Raw genomic sequence first — 27,756 nt, 5'->3', positions numbered from 1 at the left:
GAAGACAAAAGCCAAGGGCAGGACATGGCTTTTTCCAGGCACTTAAGTGCTTTTCTGGCTTTCTCCTTCTGGAAAGAGACTGCTGGACTAGATTAACACAAAACCCAGTTTCACCTCGTGTTCCAGGACTCATGGCATAGATTAGGGGTGGGGAACCTTTTTCAGCTACATTACCTTGTAGGGAACCTTCTGGGCCTCACATGCTGCTAGTCGGCCACACCAGAGGCAAACGGTGTGTAGAGTAATGGATGCAACTCTTCCCTTTGCACAGAAGGCAACATTCCAGCCACATAAAAGTCATGGATTCCTACGCACACGCCCATATCCACACACACCCTCTCCATCATCCATTCAGGCAAGGAAGGTGCATTATCACAGTTCAAGGACACATTCCAGTCAGGCAAGAGTACTTAAGAAGGGCATGAAGTATGGTCTGGAGAGAGGTGTAACCCAGGGAGAGTCCCAAGGGCCAGAAAAAGAGGCCTGGGGCCACATATGGTCATTGGGCCTGAGGTTTCTCACTGCTGGCGTAAGTTAATCCAGAAAGTACACAGGCAGACTGCAAAAGGACAAAGACAGAGGATTATAACTGGGTTTGATTTTTTTTATTACAAAAACCTATTTTCAAGTCCAAATGCAGTGGAACATGATTGGCACCATCCAAGATACCAAAAGTACAAAATCCCGGAACATTTGAACTCGCTAGCATTACCTCTTGAGGGCAGCTATATTTATTAGTGGAGTCCTGGCAGAAGTGGCAGGCATTGTTGAGTACCAGGACGTACCTACAGAACAGCAGTGGCGTCTGTAAAACTGTACAACTTTAGAAACCCCTAAAAATGTGTTATTTAAAATCTCTAAAAACCCATTTCCCACCTCTTCATCATCATCAAAAGCCCTGCTTTAGGCAACATGCAAATCCTACTGGAAATTTTAACGCACTCCTTCACCCCACCCCCACCCCATCCCCTGCCAAATACTTGTCAATAACATGGTTAAAGTTGACCAGCCAACTCTTCATTTGAAGCACAGATGCATCTTGTTGCCGCAGGCAGCCCCACCTAAACAGCCCGTGGCTTCAGTTTAAATTAAAAAATTAATACCTATTTTAACTTACAAGCTTGTAAACGGATAGCCCCTTGTCTATAACAAGCCATGAGAGCTGCTCTTGAAGATGAAAGCCTGCAGCTTTAGCTCTCTTCTCAACAATCTTCTCTCCTTCCCCCATTCCGTACGCGAGTCTTAACCAACAGACACCTGCAGCAAACTCAGCCCTTCTACAAACAGCTGATTTAGTGGACCTTTAACAAAAAAGCAAACACTTTTTTTCTTTTTAGACATTTAAATATAAAAATACTATTTCAGTCTGTGTTAGAAACAGAAAATCAGACAGCTTCCAAAACAGATCAAAAGTGTCCTGACAGCTTTTGAATAAGACCTATAACAAATTTTCATCTTGGGGTGGGGGAAAAAACTGACCATAGGTTGCAAGAATGCCCAAACAGTTCTACCCCTGGCAAAAGGTTCACATGCAATAATGCCCCTGTATCTCATAACTAGAGGCCAGAAGGATGCCCTTCTACCCAAGAGAAAGCTTGCTTGGGGGTCCAGGCTACACATAGTACCACCATGGGTTAAGCAGTCTTCCTATTTTCTGTGGTGGGATGCTGAACTCATTTTTAAGCACCGCTAAAGTGAACAAATGATGCACAAAGTGCTTCCTCCCCTGCCCAACACCTGTCAATTTGAGCAGGGCTCACAAAGGGCAAATTTGGGGAAGGGAGATGACAAGTAGGCCCTAAACAAACTTTTTTTTATCCTTCCACCCCATTGTGCTGTCTCTGTTCTGGGAAGCGCCTGAAACCCTGTCAAGACATACAGATGAATTAGACAAAATAGTGGTTAACTCGGGTTTGTTTCCTCTAATGCCTACTCCTCCTTTTCTTTGCCTCTCAAACTGACAGAACAAACACTGAAAGAGACTAAGACTTTTCCCCTCCACCAAGAAGAACCAGAGGGTCAGTTTTGGGGGAAGGGGGGGAAACAGGCATAGTATTTCATGCCTTCAGATTTAACATCTAGAAAATACAGAAGGGAAAAGGGATTGGGTGCCTGTAGTGAACAAAGTCCTCTTAGTTCTTGTACTCAAAGGGCTCATCCCCAGTTTCACTGAGGAGACAAGTACGGACTAGTGCTTCGGTCACAGCGTAAGGGTCACAATTGGCAGAGGGTCTTCGATCTTCAAAGTAGCCCTTCTTCTCTTGGCCCACACTCCTTGGGATGCGGATGCTGGCAGCACGGTTAGCTACTCCAGCAGAGAACTCGTGGATGTTTGATGTCTCATGGAAACCAGTCAGGCGCCTAGCATTATCCAGCCCTCCTTTGGGGTCATAAGCCCGGATGTGGTACTGGTGGCGCTTACCGAGCTTCTCAATGGCTTCTTCAATGTGCCTGTGGAAGGGAGAAAAGGCGAGTTGTTGAAATCTCTGCAGAGGGCTCCAAATCCAGTTATAGTGAAGCACTTTACGGTTGTCAAAAGACAGTCAAGTCCACATGCGTTACTGGGATGTTATTATGTAGGACTACATATATGTTGCAGTTCCATGGGCGCACAAAAAAGCCAATCTAATATTTGGCAACTGAAGTTTGCCTAGCTAAAAAACCCAGATTTCATTTTTTGAAAATAGTATGAGTATTTAAAAACAAAACTGGATTCTGCAGCTGCTGTTGTATCCTGCACTTATACACAGCCCTGTTCTTGATATGTGCTCAGTCTCCAAGTAATCCTGTAGTAGCAGATATTTTTGTGAGCCTCCAAAACACAATTTCTCAGAAAAGCAAATTTCTCAATGACGCCAACTCAAGAAAGCCAACAAAAAAGCCACAGATATTGCAAAATTATGTATTCCCCTCTACTGCCTGTACTTAGGATGATTCATAATCTGAACCGTAAGAGGAAAAATACAGGCTCATTAAACATATTTGCTTCCTGTTTTGCATAAATCTTGTTCTATTTGCACATTTTATTCTGAATTTAGTTATTTTAAGTTGTTGTACAATTTGGAACCCCAAAGGTAGCAGCACTGTGCTGCTTCAGAAGTACTGTCTAAAGATGCAAGAAGTTCTCTTTCTACAGGTGGAAGAACTGCCTATTGTTCAGAAGCCCTTGCCCAGGCAAAGGCCAGTTTTAAAACAAGACAGCTGCCCAATTTAAACATGCAGCAGAATGAAGTGGTGCAGCTCCAGACTTTTTTTTTTTGACAGGGGGTATTTCACATTTTGAATGCTCTCCTATATTAGAACACCAACAACCACATGCACAACTCTGGAAACAGAAAACAAGCACACCAGGGAGAGGCCTTCTAGCTGGGCCCTCTCACCCTTGCACTGATTTTCTCTTAGCAGGGTTAAAAAAAACCATAGGGATCTTTCAGCCATACCATCACCTCCAGCTTGAAGCCACCCCGTCAATTCTACCATCTTGAAGCCATAACAGGGAGGGAGAAGCTTTTTGCCTGTCAGGAGGAAGCCTTCAAGTTCCAAACAGGCAAGGGCTAGGCTGCTTTCCATTCAGCAAGAATTAGGGATCTTGAATAACCTTAGTATGTATTTTTCTACAGAGACCAGCCTCGTTTTAGCTGAACATTCCTGGTGGACTGTCTTTTCCATCTCTAAACCTCACCTATATAAAAGCTTTTCAGATTGGAAGCAGCACTTACTTGAGGCCTCCATCCTCTCGCATGGTCTTAGTACTGAAGTTAGTGTGGCATCCTGCTCCATTCCAGTTCCCGGGGATGGGCTTGGGATCAAAAGACACAATCACACCGAAGTCCTCACATACTCTATGAAGGATGAATCGAGCAATCCACAGGTGGTCGCCCATCTCAATCCCTTCACAAGGACCCACCTGGAACTCCCACTAGAAGAGAGGATACAGACTCAAGTCAAGAAAGGCACAGGCGGAAAAAAAAGCACTCTGCAAGATGGTGTTCACGCTCCCTCCTCTGGTGCACAGAGACCAACAAGGCAGTGGCAGGATTTTGGCTCAAATACCAACCTGTGCCGGCATAACCTCTGCATTTGTGCCTCCAATAGTCACGCCGGCATATAGGCAAGCTCGGTAATGGGCTTCCACAATATCGCGCCCATAGGCTTTGTCTGCTCCAACTCCACAATAGTATGGCCCTGCAGAATGTAAGAACCAAAAGTCGTCTATGGATTAGTCACATCTCTATTCACCATGTTTAGTACACGAGTATTTTTTTTTGCAGAAAGTGCTCCAGTAATAATATTAACAGGGATCATGCCAGGTATCCATCCTGCTCATATGTTTTAAGTAAGGAGGAGCCAGAACAAATCCCTGTTTTTATCTGTTTCTTTTATAAACACTTGAAAATTTTATCTCATGTAAATGCCACCTCATCTTCGAGTCCTGCATTAAGGATTGTCTTGGGCTCTATCTGCATGTCACCTGGAGCAATGTGGTAGATGCTGCCACAATAGCTGTCCCTGCATCACCGAGTAAAGCTGCTGTCTCACATACAGCCATGTGGTTAGGCAAACTGTGCAATTATTGTTTTATGTGAACTGATGATTTGCCTTGACAGATGGCATATAAATATGGGGATTAATAATTTTGTACCACACTGGAAATACATAGCCCATAGGTAGTGTGTCACTAGCATGCTGCAACCATGTGAGTGCAAGGTAAAGATGTAACGTGGAACAGGACAGAAGTAACCGTGGAAGACACACCATGCCACATAACGTGAACAAAGGCCGTCACATTTTTAACATCTATACTTTGAAAGAGTTTATTCTTTTTCTTTGAATATTTCCATTCTTTTTTATGGATAGGGGATTTCCTTATGCCAAGCTAGGCCCATCCAGCTCAACACTGTCCGCTGCCTAAAATCCCCTCGTTGGAGATGCAAGGGATCTAACCTCAGGCTTTATGTACATGGAGTTCCATTGCTAAGCTGTGGCCTCACCCTAAAGGCAATTTGCAATTTGCTGTTATGAATTTGAGACTATAAATAGACTTCTATCAAGGAATTTTTACCTTGCGGTCCAGGAAAGCCATTGGAAGGCCAACCAAATGGATGCCCATCTGTTCCCAGAAGGGTATATTCTTGCTCCATCCCAAACCAGGGGTTCTGATTAGACACCATATCCATGATCCTTTTACAGGTGTGTCTTATATTTGTTTCTGGAAGAAGAAAAGTATGTAAGGAAATTTATTGGTGTTTATTTTTATAGAACACCACCAGTCATCTTTATAGCACATGCCCTGCCTGAAATGGCTTATCCCTTGCCTCTCCCCTGTAAGGGGAAAAAATGAATATTAGCAGGGCTCAAAGACTGGAGGGGGTAATCAAGAGACTTTATAGAAGAGTTTATTTTAAAAGTGTTTATACATCACCGCATCATACAACATCAAGGCAGTGTACAATGGCATAACATAAACACCATTAAAGACAGTTGTGCCAATTGCTTTGCTATTGTTCTAATCAAACACACAAACAAACCATCTCTTGAAGTCATCCTGCAAGGTAGTCATTCTCCTCATTTACATGCCAAGAATGGAAGATGGGTGCCCAATGCCATTCAAAAAGCTTCTAGCTAAAGTGGGATACGAACTTCATAACTAAGCTATCTGACTCCGACATCAAATCAAACTACTACTTGTGGGGGACAAAAGAAGGTTGGGAGATGTTGACCTGAAGTTCAATGGGGTGAGTTTACCCCTGAAGGACCAGGTCCGCAGCCTTGGGGTTGTACTTGACTCCAGGCTGTCCATGGAGGCTCAGATTTCGGCGGTGAGCCGGGCAGCCTGGTATCAACTACACCTCATACGAAGGCTGCAACCCTACCTTCCTGCTCATCAGCTCCCCCTGGTAGTACACTCCCTGGTCACCTCTCGTTTGGACTACTGTAATGCGCTCTACGTGGGGTTACCCTTGAAAACGGTCCGGAAATTACAACTTATACAAAATGCGGCGGCTCGACTACTTACGAATAGTCGCCGCCGGGATCACATCACACCAGTGTTGTTCGATCTACACTGGCTTCCAGTTGTTTTCTGGGCCCAATTCAAGGTGTTGGTATTAACCTTTAAATCCTTATACGGTCTCGGCCCAGTTTATCTTACGGAGCGCCTTCAATGCCACCAATTATGCCGCCCGACAAGATCAGCCACTCAAGGCCTTCTCTCAATCCCGCCGACAAAAACAGCTAGATTGGCGGGTACAAGAGAGAGGGCATTCTCAATGGCGGCCCCCACTCTCTGGAACTCCCTCCCACAAGATCTCCGGCACGCCTCTTCCCTAAATGTATTCCGTAAACCCTTAAAGACCTGGCTCTTTCAACAGGCCTTTGGGATCTCCGGGGAGGGTTATTTACTGTGACTGAAATGCCTCCTACCCTGTTTTAATATTGTTGCTGCTGTATTGTTCTCATACTGTTTTTATTGTATTATTGTATTTTATCTCATTGTGTTTTCACTTTTTTGTACGTCGCCTAGAGTGGCCTTTGGCCAGATAGGCAACACAGAAATTAAATTTATTATTATTATTATATATTAAACTGTTATGTTTAAGGGAATGCTTAAAATGCCACCTTAACAGTGTTATCACCATGGCTACTATGGCATAATGGCTTTAAGTTGCTAATGAATTCTGCATTTCTTCAGGAGGGGAAGGCAGTGGTTAAAAGGAAGAAAGAATGGGTCTGTTCAATACATTGCATGAGAGAAGCATGGGGAAAGCTTTGCATGCATTCAGCAGATCACCTGATGAGATATTTGAGAGAGCAGCTGATGCAGCTTAAAGAATGACTGCCTTGTGGGTTAGAAGGGGCATCAGATGAAAACATTGTTTACTGGCATTTCTGCTAACAGCATGCTAGGCTTGTGAGCTTCTGGAGGCTGTTCCTGGACACAAAATGTTGGAGTAGATCAACCTTCCTGAACTTGGTGCCTTCCTGATGACATTCTGGACTACAACTCCTTGGGAGGAAGGGCAGGATATAAATGTAATAAATATCAGATCAGTCCCAGCCAATATAGCATACCAGCTGGGCTGATGTGAGTTGTAGTCTAAAACATCCGGAGGGCACTAGGTTGGGGACTACATGGACTTTTGGTTTGATTCACCAAGGACATTTTGCCCCAATGGTAGTATAGTTCTCTTAAAAAAAAAAAGATGGAAAGGGTACCTGTTGCACTTATATAGGGCTATCTCTGTATTGCTAAAGTAACCATATGCAATATATTAGAAATGAGTACGTAGTATCATGAAGCATAGCAATGCAGTGCTATTTACCTCCTCTCTAAAGCCCAAAGTCAAGTGCTAGTGAACAGAGATGACCATTTACCAAGTGTTAACAGACCATAGTTGCTATATAACAACTTTCTAAGCATTAGTCAAGATTATCGTGCCAAGTAGTAGGGGGAAAATGTTCCTTCAGTACTGAAATAAGGGGGCTTACCAGTGACACCAAGGAGAGTTCTTCCTGATGATCACTGGCTACAGTTGTGTTTTTTACCCAGAATCCTTCTGGCTGACACGATGCAACATGTCATTTCCAGGGGACTTCTGGCTTTCCAAATGGTGACCATCTGTTGGCAATCATGGAGGAGAAAAACTCCTCTTGCTAACAACCGCAAGAATAGCAGTGGTGGCAAAAATGGTGAGGAGAGGGAAGCATTTTTGCTGTCCTTTTCACCCCTCTCAGTTTTCAGCCAAAAGTTCTCAGCTCAGAAATTACAGATGAGTCCTCATATTACTACACTGTCTGAACCAGAGCAATAAAAATAAAGTAAGTGGAGAAGCAGGAGAATGGTATAACATTCTTCTCCCCAGTTGCCACACAACATAGTCACCTGCATTATTAGATGGTTACATCACACAATGTTAATTGCCCCTTGGTAAATGGTTTTCTTTTCCACCTTCTTGTTGACCGCTTCCCCAGTGTAGAGTGAGGATGGGCCAGGAGTACTGCTGTTCTTCAAAAGTAGGGGTAGGTAGATCTACTACCCTGCCCCTGAACCTTTTTGAAAAACATGCCGAAGACCCTTTCCATCTTCTTTCAGGATGCCTTTGACCCTCACTGCTTCCTCTCTTGAAATCAGCTTTATGATCTTGTGTCTCCAATGTCTCATAAATGTAGCTGTCAGGATGGAATGCTTGGCTAGACACATTGTCAACACAGCAAGTCCCAGTGTCTTTAGGACAGGGCTGGAGAACATGTGGTCCTCTGGATGTTGCTGGACTCCCAACTTTCATCACCCCAGTAGTGAAGTATGATGGAAGCTGTAGTCTGGGGAAAAATCTGGAGGGCCACAGGCTCCCATTCCTGCTCTAGGAAAATAAAGCATTGCCCATTGTGCTAAGCATGTAGCAACTCACTCAAAAATCCTGTTACTGAGAAGGAAGCAACTGCTTCTTCCCATTTGGGATGATTTATGGGGTGAGTGTGAAAGATGGTGACAGAAAATTCTTTGATACCCTTGGGCTATCTCATTAAATCAGGTTCTCCTCTAGAAGGATAGCATTTATACTACTCTACACAGGACAAAGTGAAAATAAGAGGAGCAAAATGCTGGCTCTTGGGAAGTGGGGGGATTCCATACATTATAACCAAATTGCTTATCCTTAATTAGGTTAAGAGAAACGTGTGGTAAACCTCCTACCAGAGTCTCAAAATGCTGCTTATTGTCTTACAAAAACATGTGAAGTCCAGCATTTTGTTCCAGCAGAGGCCAAGTAGATGCCCCTGGAACACCTCTTCAAGTAAGGGCATAAATTGTAATGGCCACAACACTCACTCTCTCCCAGGCATCACATACTCCGTATACTACCTCTAAACATAGAGGGTTGTATTCAAGCAGGTCCTACTCAGAGAAGACCCACTGAAATTAATAAACCTAAGTTAGTTATGGCTACGAACTTCAATGAGTCTACTCTGAGTAGTGAATACCACCTGGAGATTTCATTTAGTTATCATGGCTTGTAGCCGTTGACATTAGATCCTAACCACCCTGAATTTGTCCAGTTTTTAAAAAAGAATAAATGCTATTTATCTCCTAGCCAAGGCTCAGAGTATCTCAGTGTCATCATATTGATTAGAGATGTAAAAGTCCAGGGAGGGGGATATGGGGAAAAAAAACATTTTCCCCCTGAATTTTCCCATTTTCCCCCTGAATTTTCCCATTTTCCCACAAAAAAAGAAAACAAAATAGGAAAAAATGGTCCATCCGTCCTGAGTTTTTCTGTTTTCCTCCAGGCCTCCGCATCTCTAACACTGATAGGGCTTGAGCTTCATGAACGTTAATAACTTTTGGGAGAAATAAAGAACAAGTGAAATTTTCTCTGCACTCTTTTCCCAGTCCTATCTAGAGTAGAGCAGAAGATAAGAGGAATGGGGTCAGAACATACCAGCTGGCTTGCGGTTGTACTTCAAGACCTCACAGAGGACCAGCTTGTTGGGATCTTTGCGGAAAGGGTCCCGGAACATGGCAGATGGCACAAGGTACATGTCACTGTTGGAGCCCTCGGACTGGAAGGTACTGGAGCCATCAAAATTCCACTCAGGTAGATCTGGAAACAGAAGCATGTACAGCTTTAGGTATAGAGTCCAATCACTTCCCAGAACCCTAGGAAAGGAAGATGTGTGAATTGTTATTATTATGAATTAAATTTATATCCCGCCCTTCCTCCCAGTAGGAGCCCAAGGCAGCATTGACTGTTTCTATATGTGAAATGACACTTTCTCATAAGGAACTAGAAATGCTGCATCCAAAATAAACTTGCATTTGGGACTTATGTTCCAAAGTAACCCCTGAAGAAGGAAACCTTTTTGTTTTAAATTGAAACCTGAAATGTTTACTAAACTCAGCACGCCAGATTTTCTGCAACAATAAAGGAAACTGTTTTAGTAGGTTTCCCATCTTACAGCAGGCACGCCGAAGATTTGTTACAGGCCCAGAGGTTTCCTACCAAGATGGTAGCAGCTTGAAACAGGCACTTTTGCTCCCCCCCCAAAAAAACCAGAAACTAGAAACCCACTATACAATACCTTGTCACAGATGGATAATGCATGCATGCAGATGCTCCTATTTCACCCAACAGCTTACCAAATAATTATTACAGAATCCTCACAGAGGAATCTGCCATGGAGTACAGAGCTTGGATTCTTAAGATCCATGTGAAAAATGCAAGCTTTTCATCCTCATGTCTACAGACAAGCTTGCTTTAAAACATTGTAGGCAGCGCTTGCAGAGAGTCCAGGGTGGAGGTTCTGCACCTGCTCCTTCTTTGTGGCAATTTGCCAGATTTCTTCACTGCCCCATGCTTTTCCAGATCGTTACTCCTTACCAAATAAGTGCAGCTCCTGACAAACCAAACATGGAGGTGGAGGGTGGATTTTTTTTTGTTTAACATCAGAACATCTGCACGCTATCAAGCTGTGCAGAATTTCAGTTTCCTTCAAAGCTTATGTTGTAGTGCAGAATTTGTGGGGGAGAGTGTACCCAGGTATCAGAGCCACAGATGGCAGGGTGGGAGACAATTAGCAAATTATAGGCATATTTGAATTGGTATTGAAGTGGCTAATCTGTCCAGCCGGTTTGATCCCTTTCATATGCTCGAGGTGTTGAAATGATTATAACCAAGCAGTGCCAGCCACTCCTCAGAATAAAAACAGAGCACTCCACTAAACACTTCTAACTGACCATACGCACTCTATTGGTTTCATAATCATCTCTGGCCAGCTCCATAGCAACATGTGAAGAAATTCTAATACTGTTTATTGTGTTGGGGATGCTGTTTTGTTCTGAGAGACAAACAAAAGGCCAACTCATTGTATAAAATGGAAATGTTGGGTTTTTTCCCTTCCTTCCTACCACCTATCCTACGTCAAGAATTAATGGTGGTACTCCAAGGCAGTGAGCGATCAAACAAGCAGCACATTCATGAAGACAGGCAATATATGGGCTTATTTCAGGATCACAGCACCATACCCCTTCACATCTGGCAAAAGGTTGTGTATACAACACATACACAACCACTCTTGCCCCAGGGATAAACAGGGAACCTGTAGCCCTTTAGATGCTTTTAGACTCCCATCACCTCCAACATGGCCAATTATTAGGGAGTATAAGAATTGTCATCCAACATCTGGAGGGCCACAGCCTCCCCATCTCTAGTTCACATGAATCAGTGCAGCAACAAGATCAGGGCTATTGTATATAGATATGCACACACAGAATTTTATCCCACCTTTTGGCCCCAAGGATCCACACGACTACTTACATTGAACAAGGTTACCACCACTTGATTTTTCTTTTTGAAAAAACAGATCTAGTTCTCAGGAGGAGAGACTAGTTGTTTTGAGTCTGGGGACAAAGGTCAGCACCAAAGCTATGTTAGAGTATTCAGCATTTAGGGATGTGCTACAATTCTGCCCAATTCAGATTTGATACCAAATTTTCAATTAATTAGCTTATTCTTTACCTTTGTGAAGCAGATTTTTATGTAGCTGCTATTTTTGAAAATGGATTTTTTAAAAAAACTTCCACCTCTAGAATATCACTATTAAGATTGATAATTTTATCACCATTTCCTTTCAAAGTATCAATATTAATATTTTTGAGAGGGGAAAATGGATTGGTAAAAGCAGTGGCTAAAAGACAAAGAATGAACACAAATCAATGCCAGCCTATTAGGTTGACGGAATGCTTTTGACCTCGCACTGCCAACGGATCCCATGCCTAACAGCTTTTTAATAAAACAAATCTGAGAAGGGAACTGTTATTTTTCTCAATGGTCTCAGAAAGTAAGAGAACATAAAAGGGGGCAAATGGCTTGGAGGTAGGATGGCTGAAGAAAAGGGAGCGATAAACATGAACCTGAAAATAGAAGAGAAACAGCCAAAAAAAAAGCATGGAGACTGAACTAGGGATCCAGGTGGGACCAGGGCTCTTGTCTCTTTCAGAGCTGGACACAGAAGACAGAATTCTGCCAGCTGTTGCTTCTACCATCACAAAAGCATCGTGACCCAACAAGCTGAGGAGGGCAGCGGGGTGGGGTGCTGGATTTTACATACCAACCAGAGCTAGGCATAGTATATCTGACACCATTTCTACATTGACACCATTTCTACATTAGCGTTGTGGGAACACATTCAGAATGTACATTCTGCAGCTAGAAAAATCTAATTTCACTTTGAATCAGTACATAGTCTTTGAGCCTTATTTCACAAGGCAAATCTCTACAACTGTTCCTTATGTGAGGAACTGAGGGTGAAGTGAGTAACTATGCACATCAGGTACGTATTAGGTACCTGGAGAAAGAGCAGGTATGAACCAATTTTCAAGAAATGTCACTCCTCAGAACTGGTAGCCACATACTGCCTGCCTCATAGTCAACGCTGCCTGTATTTCTAAGTTTTTCCTCCACAACTATGAGAAGAAAACCAAATTTATTTTTTTTACTACAATGCAATATTGTTGTGGCTAGCAACTTTGTATGAAATGCCCCTATTTCCATTTAATTGTTCATTTATTTTTATTTCTAGAACACAGTTAAGTGCACACGCCACTTTTCAGCAGAGGTGGGGCTGATCTTTTTTAGCCTGGAGTCCAGATTCTGTCCACAGTCAATCCTCTGGGGGAGGGGGAAAGCTACATACCAGTGGTGGGTACGGCTATCCCACACGCTCACATGTACACACCCACACAAGATGTACAGAGCCTTCTTCCTCAGCTGATCTGCACAGATAGGCTGAGGTGCAGGGGCTATTACCCCCTCTCCACACATCAAATGATCTATAGCATGACTGGGAGGGGGCAATTTTCATCATCATAGGGCCACTCGGCTGGGCAGGAAGGTTTAAAACCTCTCTGCCCACCCTACTATCATATCTCCTCCCCCACCTTTTGCCACTGCCAAAATCGCTTGAGACTTGTGAGGGCTGGATTGGGCCTTCAGGCCCACAGTTAGTACTCCATGGCATAAGATAAGCAAAGAACAAAAACAGATCCTTAGTACAAGCAGCTTGCTTGGAATCTACATTTCTACAGTGATGAGACAACGGCCGAGAAGGAAGAGAAACAAAGCTAACAAGAGATGAATACAAGCAGGTTCAATTTAATATCCTTGGGCTCATTTCAGTTTGAGATAAGGCGAGAGGGATTAGCCAAATATGTTATATCAAAGGAGCATCTGGGGGGGAGAGAAGGGGGGCAATTGCATCACATAGGTATTCTGGAAAAGGTTCCAGGCATAGCAAGCAGCAGTGAAGAATGGAGAATCTGATGTTAACAGTGCAGTCATATATTCAGGAGTAACCCATTGATTTCAGTTTGGCTCATTCCCAAGCAACCTGAACCCACTTATGGGTCCTATGGAAATCAATGGGCTGTGCAAAAATGTGTAGGATTGGTTTATCACATTGGTGATAAGTCCACTAAAGTTTTGAATAACCTGTAGTCACAGATTTTCATCAGTGGGGTTTAAGGCCAAGGCTGAAGTACAAATTTGTGTATTTTTGAAGCCATTCTGGCTGCAGTGTGCAAGATGTAATTAAGAAGAAAAAATATTAAAGATGACCTTTCTTTCGACCATGTGGCTGAACCTGGTCCCCCTGCCATCATCACTCCATTCTCCGGCGTTCAGTTCACCCAAGGAGTCTGGCACAGAAAAGAACTGAACTTTGGCAGATAATCCATTTCAGGATTATCCACTAGACAACTTTGCCGTTTCCCTGGTATGCAGTGCACTCCTGTGCATGTTTACTCAGCAAGTCTCATTATGTTCAGTGGGCTTTGTTCCCAGGTAAGTGTGCATAGTATTGCAGCACACATCTTAAAAGTTATCCAGAAACTGCTGATTTTTCTACCCCCAAGGAATAATACACTATAAGATCATTAAAAAAAAAAAAAGCATTTCTGGTTTTCACTGTCTTTTACCCAATGGAAAAACGTTTAACCTCCAGGAAAAAGCCTGGTCCTTCATCAACATAGAAGAATAGTTGCTAGCTGGGTTGGTAGTTCTTGGCCAAAAACCGGATAAATGACATTACAGAGCCAGAAAAGGGATTAGCATCACAAGTAGATCAGACAACACTGCTTGCAGTTCTTCCTCAGAGGTAGGATGGAGCCACACACAAACCTGTGTGCTTACCTTCAAGGTTCTTGGGCTCACGTTCCAAGGTCCGGGTTTTACAACGCAGAAACTCGCCAGTCCCATCAATCCATATATACATAGCTTGCACCTTGTCGCCCTGAGGCAGCTTCATGTACATTTGCTTTATAGCTTTGCTCAAGTGGGAGCTTGCAGAGGTGGCCATGGCTGCAGAAGCTGTTTCTGAAATCCTGTAAGGAAATGAGGGAGGGAGGAAAGTCCATGAAAGGGATTCTTGCCAACAACCTAATCAGGACACTTTCATAGGTGTGACCTATGCTCTCTATGTCTAGCCCAGACAGAGTATGCTGGCCTAGTTTACCATGTAACTTTTCACACCTGATTACGGCCCATGGTCAAAGTCTACATAATTTCCAGTAATTTTCACTAGCTTAAAATGAGGCCATAGATGGACAAATGGAATATAAGAAGCCTGCACTCTGAAGCGGCAACTCAAGCTTTATCACCTTTATGTGATACAAACGCTAGACCTTTAATAGCAGATAAACGTATGATCACACAAGTCAACCTATTGCTCAATCAATATGGCTGGGTCAATCACTCTTATGTTATTTTATGAGAGTTGAGCAATGATGGTATTAAAGAATTTGGAATTAGAAATCTAAATTCTGTCTGAATTCCAAAATCTAACTTGGGACACCCTTACACAAAGGAGGTCCAGTCCCAAACAGTTCAAATATTATTGGCACTTACAATATATTAATTCTGTTGCCACTCCAATTACCAATGTTATGCATTTAGAATTTTCATTTTAAAGAAACAGGAACAGAGTGAATGCCTATTTCATAATCCAGAGGGTGTCATGGCCAATGGTGACTTTCAATTTAATACTGGAATCTGTTTCACTCATATCTTTCTTATCTCTATGTTCAGACTCTTTTGCCTTCAGCCAGCAATATGTTGCTCGATTTTGTATATGACCCAAGTTCTGTTTTTTAATAGTTGTTCCGGACATACATCAGCGAGTTTTGTCTATTATCCTATGCAGCTGTTACTACAAACTCATGCTAAAAAACAGAACAAGCTGCAACCAACCAACCATGCTCCCGACCAAGTGGGAAAAAATTGTATGCACAAGCACCCGTTTAAAGGTTCATGCAATATATGAGCATAGACCACATCAGTCATGATAGGCACTTTACTACTGTGAAATAACCAACATTTTGCATCATGCCTGGAAAACACAAAGCCAGTGTGAGTAATATAATTTCATCAACTAGGGTTGTCTCAATCTACTTAGACTTTTCAAATTCATTAGAATATGTACAAAAACTCACACCATGGATGAAGATGAATGGGAAAATCTGTGCAAGGTAAAATACACATGGTATCTATGATAGCAAAGCCTGTGGTGAGCTTAGCATTGTCTCCACCCACACACTTTGGTATCAGCACAATTTAGCATGTGGAATCCCTGGGCCTCTGCTGTAGGTACAATGTCAGCAGCAAAACCCAGATTCCACATGAGCTTACAATTCCCAGATATACATTTTAACAATTGAATTGCATGTGAAAAATAAAATTCGACTGCACCATCTTGTTGTACACTGGGTACTGCTGTTTATACTATTTTTAGCATCTGAGAGTCCCATCCAGTAACGTGTTGTTCCCAGACTTGTAACACGAGATACTCGATTGCATGAAATCGATACCTATAGTATGAAGAAGCAGATTTCAGAGAGGCTCAGACTCACTATGAAACTTTTCAAGTTACAAAATGTAACTTAAATATGCACGGCACATTTTCCATTGTGCTGAATTTACACTGGACAGCACCAATGGGAGACTGGGTTCCCGGCATTCTGAATTGCTTTAGCACGCCAAATCCAGAGCAGAAGTTTTCCCCACCTGGAGTTCGACCCTACTCTGTAATCAAAGGGATAATGAATTTTTACTACCTATTCAGAAAACAACAAGGAGCCAAAGAGAAACTAAGGTTGCACTCCAATACACATTTGCCTAGGAGTAAAGTCCCACTGAACTCCATGAGACTTACTTCCGAGTAGACATATAGGCTTGCACTGTAAGAAGATTAGACACCTGAACCTAGAAGCATCCTAGTTTTGCAGAGGATAATGTCCCCTTTTTATGAAGATTGTAGAGTCAAAGCTAGCTTAAGCAAGAATTCCATTAAGGATCTGTAGTCTGGGATTCAGAAGATGCACAAGAAGTACCTTTCTGGTAGCTCAAAAAATTGATCATAAAACTATGGAAACCTCATGTCTCTCCAAACACAGAAAATTGGATTCCCAGTTTTTGAGCATTAGCTGCTAGTATGTGATAATAAGCATGGAAAGGTAACAATTTGACAACATTCTGAATGCTGCCTTATACTTATTTCATTCAATAATTCTGTATTCCTTTTACTCTAACTTTCCCCTAGTGGCTCGCTTATATCTCAAGAGAAAAGAGCCCTATAGCACAGAGATGAAGGCTGCAATCCAATATACACTTATCTGGGAGGAAGTACCATTGAACCCAATGGAGCTTACTTCTGAGTAGACATATACAAATACATTTATTATGGCATAAGCTTTTGTAAACTAGAGTAGTTTTATACTGACAAATGTTTGCCACAGTTGTAATGAGTTTTATGCTTCTTGTATTTTATATTATACAGGTACATTTCAGAATGCTGCTTGACTATAGCTCCCCTGTCCAGTATACAGTCCTGTAAAAAAGCACCCAAACCATCAAAATTGCTATTGGACATTAGTACAAGCAAGACTGTGCAAGCATTTGGTGAGGAAGAAAGACATACATGGTGAGCATGTTTGCATGTTCTTCTACTAACAAAATTCAATAAGTGATCAAGTAGCTCCACATAAAAACTGATCAATGGTCCTCATTAGGAGATTGTTATAATAACTAAGGTAGACATCTGTTTATAGTGTCCATGATATATCTTGCTTTCTGGGATGAATACAGCCAACAATCACCTGTAAGGGCACCAAACTGCAAATGTATGTAGCAAATGTCTCACTGGCCCCAAAGAGCAATGCTTCCACTGCGGTCTGAATAATCCATCTCCTAATGGCTCTCCCCATCCCAAGTCATACACAGCACAAATATAAGTCTTGGGATGTTAGTTCATTTTAGACACACTGGCCCTCATCTGGGCTGCAAATGACAATCTGTTCCAGAGATAGCCAAAATGGGCTTAGCCAGGGATGATGGGAGGTACAGTCCAATAACATCTGAAGGGCACCACAGTGGCTACCCTAACCTATTCCCGGAAAGGTAGTCCTGAACATTTGCTGACTAACAGGCAGACCTCTGCTAGCCATTCAATATGGCGACCCTTTTGCTCTGCCTTTTCCCTTCTTGCTCTTGACTGCTTCAGACAGTTCTACCCTGGCACTTATCTTGAGGTGTCTAGATCCTCTTGGAAAGATTTGTTTCCAGTGTAAGGGCCATTTCACACATTTCAGTTAGACCTAACAAAACTATTATCCTATGATTACTTTTGGATTTTTTTTCCAAATGGACCAACAGGGCTACCTAAAATTTGTAAAGCTTAACATGAGAAGTGGTATGTGTAAACGCATATGCACATGCGCGCACGCACACAGAAAACACTCCCATTGTGTCCTCCTCTACTCAGCGCATAGTCAAAGTCAAGCCCTCAAAAGACAGTCCAGATGGGCATCACTAAGAGTTTCTAGACTGCAGAGGCTTTCTCCTGCTAGCAGCGGCGCTCCTGCCTCTAGCTCTGAGCCTGAGGGAAGGGGGTGTTCTCTTTTTCTGTCTGTGTGCAAGTGATGAAATGTGATGCCTGCCCGCTCCTCTTACTGAAATTCCTCCCTAGTCCTATTTGGAGGAAGACCATTTCAGTCAGCTCCCTAGGGCAACTACACTCTTGTTTTTATAGATCCTACAGATTTAAAGATCAAACAGATTGGATATTACCATGCATTGAAAGGTGGAGAATAACGGGGGAGGGGAGAAGAATAGAAGCTTCTTCTAAGCCCATTATTACCTCACAACCCCTCCCCCTTTACCCAAAAACTGGCATTAAGAATTTCCTTTTGCTTCCACATTACAAGGCAGCCACAGAGACCAGAGCAAGGGAAAAAGACAGAAAACTTCTCACATACAATCACACAGCTACCATTGTCTTATCCAGAAAGAGAGACATAGGGAACCCCTTTCTATGATGCGATCTGGCTTGATTAGAACTGAAAATTAGGAGAAGATGGAAAGGAAATATTAGACTACAATTAAAAACAACTGCAAACAATGCAAATGTTTCTAAAAACTCTTCCATTGCAAGAAACACCAAAGTCTCCCATTATTTGCATGTATGTGTGTGCATAACGAAAAACACTGAATAACTTCAGTTGCTCTTGTAAAAAAAAGCAAGAAAAAGAACTCCCCTCGCCAGCACTTTGCTAGACCCCCGTGAACAGCATCGTAGCAGATCACAATGAAGCAAGGTCTGCTCCATAACCGCATCGAAAAGCAACTCCACTTCAATACAACTCCCTCCTGTCCTCCCCACCTAGCCACTCAACTCAGCCAAGGCTGCTGGAGTGGAAAGGTACATTCAGTTGTCTGAAACACCCACCACCGCTATCAGTGGCCCATTGAAGCCTTACCCCCCCCTTCCTCCTCCCACGCCCCTCTCCCCCTCCACAGCCCTCTCCCAGGAGCCGACTAGGAGCCCTTTACCTTAGCTACTGCTGAAAAGGGAGCCGAGGCGAAAGAGGATGCAAAGGCAGGTCAGTGCTGAGCCGAGGACTGGCTGGTCAGTTTCACTGGTGGTCGCCCATGCTCAGCTCTACAGGAGCAAGCTCCCTGCTCCCTCCTTTAACTGCTGCCCAGTGCCAGTCCCCCAGCTCGCTGATTGGCTTCTTCCAGACGCGAGCTCGACATGATCAGCTGATGTGGGGGCTCATGGCTCCCCGCCATTGGGTAACAGAGAGAGAGGGAGGAGGGAGGGAAGGAGAGGGAAGCAGCGAAGAGGAAAACAACGAGCCCTCTGCTGCTGGGCTTTTCGGGGACGAGGGGAGGGGAGGAATAACAACCAGCTCGTTGCAGCTGCAGGAACAGAAGGCGGGGCATTAATTCACTGATGGGGGCGCTGCTGTTCGGGAGGCGGCGGCAGGCTCTTTATGTGTGATACAGACGCACGTCGAGCAGCAGGCGCCCCCGGGGCCCCCAAGACAGGCGAAGCAGTGAAGATTCGCAACCCCGCCTAATTCAGTTGACCTAATAAAGGTATTGCCCGATTATGGATTTTGGGATGTCCCCGCCCCCTTATGTAGCAACACGGCACGGCTCCCTTTTCTTTTTTGGGCACCCCCTGCGGGCACGTCGATTTAGGAGCAAGTTCCATTGATCACGGCGGGGCTTGTTTCTGAGGAACCACGCGCGAGACGGGCCTGTAATCCTCGGCACGCTTCGTTTGAAGGAAGCTGCAATGAGCTGTGTGGAGGGGGAGGGACGCTTATGTCTGAGTAAATATGCATAGGATCGCTATGGGGGGCAAGACTCCCTTTTTTGTTATTGTGGCGGCGAACTGCCACTCTCTGAGTCGTGCAGTGCAAAGCAAGATGCGTGCAAAAAAAAAAAAGTGCGTGAATGGGTTGGTTCCAGAAAACAAGACGCCGGGAACCCCACAAACGCGGCCAGCTTCATCCCCTCAGTTGCTAAGGGTTTCTTCCTCTACATTTTCCCATTCTTACAGTCTAGCGGTGTTTACTCGGAAGTAAATCCCAGTGAATCCAGTGGGGCTTAACTATTTTGCACCAAGGGTTGCGTTTGCAATTGCAGGCCAGTCCTCTCCATGTCTGGAAACCCTCTGGGGTTTCAGTGGGGCTTGCTGCCTACATAGAGGGTGTGCATAGGACTGCAGCCCTTCAACATTACATACATCTGTGTATAATACTGAATTTTTTGGTATCTCCTCCTCCCTCCCTCTCCTCGCTTGTCTCCCCTTTGTTTTTGCAAAGCAACGAAGCCTCGCTGGGGCAGTGAGTGGGATGGCAAGTGGAAAGCGGGGTCATAGACGCGCCTCTCCTTTGTTCCAAAAGTCAGGCCACTTAAATGAATGTGCATATTGGTACATGCAGTATTAACATCACACACAGCCGCAAGGAGGTCTGTGCTTGGCTGACTGCATTTTGCTGGAGTGATGCTGACTATGGGGTGTGGTGTTTTGTTTGCTGGCTTGGTAGGGTTGGGGTGTCTTTTTATTTGTTTTATTTACTTACTAATGCATTTCTAGAACCCACTTTTTTAACAAGGTGATATATAACCCTCATTTTACAGCAATTAATATATTGCAGTCTATCAGGTAAATACTGACCCCCCCCAATAAATTAACAATTAAAACAGCAGCAACTCCTGCAACATAAAGCCAAATAAGGCAATCAGTCAAAAGCTGGATGGGTGGAGTTTTCTTTTTTTAATCTGCTTTAAAAGCACCAATGAGGGAGCCAAATGCAGTTCCCTGGGGAAGGAATTTGAAAGATATGGGGCCATTACTGAGAGGGCCCTGGCCATGATATCTCTCCCCCTCTCTTCCTCCTTCCTTGCCATTATTATTATTATCAGGAGGGCCCAGCCCAAGAGATTATCCTGCCTGAAGTCCCAGATCTTCTATTTTATTAATTTCATTTATGAATTACTTCCCATAAAACACCTTGATGCGATTTCACACAGACAATTGTTTTTTTTAAAAGAGGCCAGCGTGCACCTATGATATTATAACTGTATATCTACTTGATACTTGGGAGAGAGAAAGGGACCTGACCACAGATCTCCAATCAGCCGTAAATGTCATATGATGGGTTTGGGCAAATGGCGATGAGTAGTGAAGACTTTGCTTGTACTTGTCAGGCTAAAGAGACATGAGTACGTCTCTCCATCCTCCTTGCAGGCAAGCCAAGAGGATTAATCCCAGTTCAAGGGCGCATTCCGGACAGGCAAAAGCACTCAGGGAGGGCATGGAGCAAGATGAGTGAGGGGTATGGCCCAGGGAGGGAGGCATCGCCTAGGGAGAGTTCTGAGGGCAAGATGGAGAGGCCTGAAGGGCTGCATTTGGACCCTGGGCCTGAGATTCCCCACCCTTTCCCTACACCTCTCTCCTCAGACTCAGAGCTGGGGTTGGCAAGTGCCAGTGATAAGGGCAGGGGTGCTTCTGCCACGACTGGTCACTTCTTTATTACTCAAAGAGGCCAGAAGCCTGAGGTACTGGCAGGACAATTACTCTCTTTACCTGCAGAAGCAGGAAGTCCCACACACATTCCATCCTAGGAAAGACCCCATCCAGAGCTGTTGTCGAGCTGTTGCCAGCCATTGTAGACAGTGCTGAGCTAGGTGGGCCAATGGTCTGACGTGGTACAAGACAGCTTCCTAGGTTCCTGTTAACAGTAAGGAGCAGGCGTATGGTAATGTGGGTAGGACAGCTTTTCCAGAATGATGTCAGAGCATTTAATATTGTAACAAAACAAATAGCTCAAGTAAGAGGCAAAACAATACAGAGGCATAAGGAGAAAGGCAAAAGAAAGTTAAAAAACAACCCTGACAAAAGGTTTGTTCTCACTAAGATGGTAAGCCTGTGTCTGAGTTGTACCATTTCCGACTGCAGATAGAGGCCTACATGACTGGGTATTCCCCTGTTCCAGAGGGAGGGGACAAGTGGGCCTTCCAGATGTTGCTGGACTCCCATCAGCCACAGCCTCTGTGACCAATAGTCAGGGATAATGGGAGCTGTATTCCCAACAACATTGAGAGGGCCACAGCTTCCCCGCCCCTGTTCTGTACAAAATAATTCACTGCATATACTGTAGAAAACTAGCTTGGAAAGCAGAAGGGCTCCAGCCCATCCTTCAGTCCTGTGAGCCCACGCCAGTGCTCTTCAAGTGGTGTAGCCTAGACACGGGCTTCTCTCAGGAAGAACCAGGTCTGGTTCACTTTACCTCTTGCCCCTGAGATTTCTGAGGGCAGGTTATTTTTCTCCCACTTGATGGATTGCCTTGCCAGGGGTGCCCTGTCACTTTGACAAAAGTGTCTTGGTGAGCTATGTGGCAGGTTGATGGTGAGATCTGGCTTTGAGTTAAGTGCTCTATTATTTTTTAGCTCTCAAGAAAATTACTTTGTAGTATTTTAACTGTTTGTAGAGTTATCACCAAGATGCCGAATGCTACCAGGAATAAACATTCTTGCATGGATTATGGCATGGAGTTACAGATAAATTGCTGAAACTGTTGTTATTATTATTAATTTTTAAAGGCCATCCTGATGCTTCACCAGACAAAACACACATGAGCACCTGCTAGCGTTTTGTCACCCAACACAGAGAGGGAGGGCAAAGAGTTGCTTAGATTAGAAGCTGGGAACGTAATGGCTGGGTACTTAATAGGGTGCTTCAAGGAAACCATTGATAAAATTTATATTTCCACAGCTTCTGCAACATTCCTTAGAAAGTGAAGGCATTATTTCAGAAGCAGCTTTTGAATCTAATCCAAATTCATTTTTTTCTTCAGGAAACAAATTATTAATAACCTCATGACCATAATTATCTGTGATGTCTGCCTGTTATTGACATAATATATAAAGCAAATGACTTTGATTATTCTAAATGTTAAGTATTGTTGTTCTCTTATGATCCTTTGTATGTGATGAAATTCTAGGTTTGCCAGGCTCAGGGCCTGAGACTGATCCTGTAGGAGAAGAGAAAGTCAGCCAAGTGCAGGTGTTCTTGCAACTCTGTAATAGGAAAAACCATAAGGTGGAATTCTCCCTTCCCCCTGCACAACTTTTAAAGATACAGAAGACCTCTTGGTTGCAGCCTTCAAGAGGTCTTCTGTATCTTTAAAAGTTGTGCAGGGGGAAGGGAGAATTCCACCTTGTGGTTTTTCCCATTGTAGAGTTGCAAGAACACCTGCACTTGGCTGACTTTCTCTTCTCCTACAGGATCAGTCTCAGGCACTGAGCCTGGCAACCCTATGAAATTCCTATATGAAAAAGACATTTGTAGGAAATAATAAGGAATCTGTGTGCAGATCACTCCATGAGCACCAAACTCTATGATCTAATGTGATTATCTGTCTATCTTGCTTTTCCTCCAAGGAGCACATAGCAGCATACCCCCTTCCAATTTTATCCTCATAACAATCCTCTGAGATCGGCTGGACTGAGAGATAGTGACTGGGCCAAAATCACTGAGTGTATTTCATGGCTTAGTAGATATTTGAACCTGGGTCTCCCTGTCCCTAGTCTGATGTTTATACCTCTTACATGTTCAACACAACCCAATGCATGCTTATCCTGAAAGAAATTGCACAGAGTTCAGTAGAACTTGCACGCATAGGATTCTAACCTTACCAAAAGCAGGAAAAGGATAAGTTTTCTTGGCTTATTCTATGCATGCTAAAGGGCAGCAGGGCATGCCTTCCTGTTTCCCATTTTGAGATCCAAGGAGGTTTGTATGTAGCTAATAGATGAATGTAGATTCTTCAGATGCCTTAGAGCAGGGGTGGGCGGAAGGTAGATGAGTATCTACTGCTAGATCTAAGTGATTTGCAGTAGATTTGCAAGGGATTCTGATTTCCATTTGTTTAAAAATATCAGCAACAAAAAGGCTCGCCCCTTCTAAATTAAGCTCCAGAAATGAAGAATTGTGGTGGGGACCAGGAATAGATTTTTGTGTGACAGGATGGTGAGCTCAAATCTGGTACTTCATGAGGCACCCTGTTATCATAAGAGTATGTTGCCCATCACCACTATATTGCATCTGGCTCTGATTGGAGGATCCTGAGGTTATAATAATAATAAAAGTAGGTCCTGCAAACCTGAAGTCTGCCCACCCCTGCCTTAGGAGCCACAAAGAGGAATAGGCTTTGGGGCATCTAGTTTTACACGCTTGAATGCTTAGTACCCAAGCATTTTTTCTAAGCAACTTTGTAAAAAAAAAAAATGGGAAGCAGTGTTCTCTCAAACGTGCATACTGCTAGTATGTGGGGCCATCCAGTGAAGTCAGTCAGCAATCAGATAACTCTCCATTCAGTCCGTCATTCTGTTAAATAACTCATAGCTACAAAATGTAGCACTGGTCACAAGTTTAGATGGCTTTTTAAAAGGGCTACACAAATCTAAGGAGGCTACTAGCTATAAAGTCTAGACTGGGGGGTGGGGAACCTGTGGGCTTCCAGATCCTGTTGGACTATGGCCAACACAATGATCAGGGATGATGGGAGTTGGAGTCCAACAACTTGTAGAGGTCTATGGATTTCCCATGTTGGGCTAGATGGAGCTTTACTTTTCAAAGCAGTGAACATCTGATTGCGACTGTGGATTGTTATTACCTTCATGCCCTTTTTGGGGATGTTGGATAAAGTGAATCACTGATTGAGGAAGGCAGTTTTTATGCTTCCCCTAAGGCAAATTCTGCTTTTCAAGATTTATCCCATTCACCTCAGGTTCCCTGGTCTTACCCTGTTTCTTCAGCTTTCTGAGCCCTTTGATCAGATTGTGCTTTGTTTGATGGCAGGTTTTGGGAATCACATAAAGTGGTCAAACTCCAGTTATTCAGACAAGATCATTTCTGGTCACTTGAACTTAATTGCTCAGCTATGGGAGAAATTGAATTGGGGGTGTAGAGAGAGGGTTAATAAATAATAATTGTTAAAAAATTTTACTCCAAATTAATTAGTATGTAGTAGAGCAAATACTTTGTATGCAAAAGGGCCACATTTTAATCCCTAGCATCTCCAGTTTAGGATAGCCAGATGAAAACGAGGACATGTCTCCTGCACCTTTAATTAAGTAGAGGGACTTGCAGCAGGTGTAGCTTGCAAGCTGAAATTCTCTCTTCTTGACAGCTGTTAAAGAGGTAGAAGCCATGTCTTCTTTTTCACTGGGTCACCCTTCTCCATGTAGGGCTGGAAAGTTTCCTGCCTAACATGCTGGAAAGCCGCTTCAAGTCTGTGTTGACCATAGAAAACTAGGCTTGGGGACTACATTTAAGATTAGTTTATGTTTCTAGCCCAGTGCCTTTTTCACATAAAAATGGCAATCACAAGGCCGTTGGATGGACAAGGTACCATTAACACACTCGGTTTGTTTGTATCGCCTCATAAGTTTTTTATAATCATTCTCCTGTTTTGATTTCATAAGTTAGGTGGTTTTTTTTAATGCATGCGTAACATAGCTGTGTTCAGACTATTGATCCAGCAAGCTCAGTACTGCCTACACTGACTGGCAGCAGCTCTCCAGGGTGTCAGGCTGGAGTCTCTACCAGCCCTATTAGGGGATGCCAGGGATTGAACCTGGGACCTTCTGCATGCCAAGCATGTGCTCTGCCACTGAGTGACAGCCTTTCCCAAAGAAGGAGACTCAGAGTATGTTTTCACAAGTAATTTGAGAGTCATGTCCATTTCTTCACATGTATCTTTAATGACATCAGTGCAACTGCATCTGATGTCCCTCTACTTGATGCTCACAAGTGAGGTCTCTGCTATTGCCAAGCCCTGCTCCAGCTAGTGCAAGGGGGGGATCCTCCTCACTCCCATCCATGTAGTATGGACTTCGAACTCAGTAGGGCTTACCTGACTGAGTGGGCATGAATAAGAATTGCAGTCTTAGGACCTCTTTACACACACAACATGTTAAGTTGCACTCCTATGAAAGGGGCAAGCTTCTGTTTTTGTGCATGTGTACCGTAGAGGCATGCTTTTCAGGGAGTCATTATTGGATCTCCCTGTCAAGTGGCAAACATCAATTTGCTCTGTGAAATAGGGTAACTTGCTCTTGGTATAACTTCTGAAAATACCCGCAGTATATTGCCAAAGACAGATACCAGTTATGTAAAAGAAAGGTTTTTAGAGGTGGGTTCTCTTACCCTGACTGGTGCTGCACCTACCAAAACTTTCTCTTCTTACAACTGGTTAAGGTCACAGATGCCAAGCTGTCCTCCTTTACATCTGACTGTCATAACAGTGGGTCCATGGCAGAGACAGCTCTGACACCAGCTGAACCATTGTTACTGTGCCTACTGTACTCTGCTGCACATAAAAGGGTGACCTTGGGCTGATAGTTCCTAAAGGACCATGGCATCTGTCCCTTTAAGGGCTCTGAGAAGGGCAGACATTCCATTGGTCCAGCCTTTCCTGTGGCAATGATGAGCAAGGAAAGCATTCCCAGAATGGTGTTTTACTCCAAAGGTCTTAAAGGGGCAGTACTCTAGAGCTCCTGCAGGTTTCTTCAGATATTCAGGGTTTCTTAGGTATGTAGTGTGCATCCAGGCAGGTGTTACTGTGTGACTGGTGCTCCTCATGCATGCAAGTGTTGTGCAGCATTCACACAATGTCCTCATCAAAATGAGTTTTTTTCTGCATTTAGTCTGTATTTACCCTTTCCAGAAAAAATGCAGTAAGTTAAAAAAACAAGCCGTGCCCCATTTATGATGTCTCAGCGACCCACTTACAGTATTACTCCCCCATCTGAAAGTACCCATAGAAGAGGGAATTTTGGGTGGCACAGTTTTTCTCACTCCTGCATGACATAAGCGGCACCTAATGAAAACCCTCCTTCTGCACAGCTACATCAGGAACAGGAATCCTGCCCTTCTTTGCTAATCCAGGTCGTTAGGAGTTTTCCCAGGAAGACCAGCTGACCAATTTCCCCTTTCTCTGTGTCGTAATCAAAGGAAATTCCAGAAGGGATTGGTTTTTATTCCTTGCTTGCTCATTTGCTTCATCCCCTATTTGTTGAGTGTTAGAACAAAGGTGCTTCAAAGGGGAGAAATATGTGCTAGGTGGTGCCTTGGAGGGTGTGCTTGCTCAGGATTCATCTTCCTTCCTCCCTCTCACCCCCCCACCTCTAGAGGTGTTCTCAAAGGTGGTTTACAAGGGGAAGCCATCGTGGGAGGCCTGGTGACTTGGCCAGTGTAAGATGAGCACCCTCTACTGAGGGATCTTGGAGAAATCCTCCTTGTCCCTGAACTCCATGCTTGTTTACGTTTTGTTCTCTGGCTCCAGTTACATGTTGGCTAATCATACTGGAACTGAACAAAAGCCACCTTGTGCGTCACTCATACCTGCATAACCCTCTCACTGTCTTTTAAAAATAATAATAATAGAAGAAAGGGATAAATTTTAGATACACAGTTGTGAAATCTAATTTAACTATCTCTTATTATACTCAAAATCAAGAGATTGGGGAATCAGGGTCTGTTTAAAGGGCACTTGTACTTATATTGGTCTATATTCTGGAGCCCCATAAATGCCTGACCCATAACTCCTCCTGGCCCAACCCTACCGTTAAGCAAAGTGAAGTGTCCACCTCAGGCAGTAGAAGTTGGGGTGTGGGAAGTGGCTGCAAGGTGTTAAAAGGACAGGACTGTGTATTCCATACAGCCTGCGCTTTGCCCCCTAAGCTAATCTGCAGCCTTGTGAAGAATCCTATTCCACCACCAGTGTTGATGTAAGATTCTAGTTGACTTCTGTACATAGAGTTCAGGGGTGGGGTGGGGGATTGTTCTTCACTTCAGGCACAAAATATCTTGGGTTGACTCTGCCTCTTATTCAGGCACTCTGAAATCATC

At 43.7% G+C, this 27,756-nt stretch overlaps 2 protein-coding genes across 6 annotated transcripts in view; one reads left to right on the top strand and one right to left on the bottom strand.

Moving 5' to 3' along the window:
• Positions 1-590: 590 nt before the first annotated feature.
• Positions 591-19,208, bottom strand: GLUL (glutamate-ammonia ligase). The gene is made up of 7 exons (XM_061634087.1): positions 18,876-19,208; positions 14,184-14,374; positions 9,438-9,599; positions 5,063-5,209; positions 4,058-4,185; positions 3,720-3,919; positions 591-2,451 (listed from the first exon to the last, which is right to left on the bottom strand). The coding sequence occupies exons 2-7, from the start codon at positions 14,347-14,349 to the stop codon at positions 2,133-2,135; spliced, it is 1,122 nt and encodes a 373-aa protein (XP_061490071.1). The 5' UTR covers positions 14,350-14,374; positions 18,876-19,208; the 3' UTR covers positions 591-2,132.
• The window catches only part of RGSL1 (regulator of G protein signaling like 1), an 88,802-nt gene continuing 80,239 nt past the window's right edge, over positions 19,194-27,756 (top strand). For all 5 annotated transcript variants that reach the window (XR_009763626.1, XM_061634082.1, XM_061634086.1 and 2 more), the window contains exon 1: positions 19,194-19,424. The gene's annotated coding sequence lies outside the window, so the exon portion shown is untranslated. The remainder of the gene's footprint in view (positions 19,425-27,756) is intronic.

This window comes from Rhineura floridana, chromosome 6 (assembly GCF_030035675.1).
Source record: "Rhineura floridana isolate rRhiFlo1 chromosome 6, rRhiFlo1.hap2, whole genome shotgun sequence".
In the NCBI taxonomy this organism is placed as follows: domain Eukaryota; kingdom Metazoa; phylum Chordata; class Lepidosauria; order Squamata; family Rhineuridae; genus Rhineura; species Rhineura floridana.
This window is presented reverse-complemented; position numbering and strand designations above follow the sequence as displayed.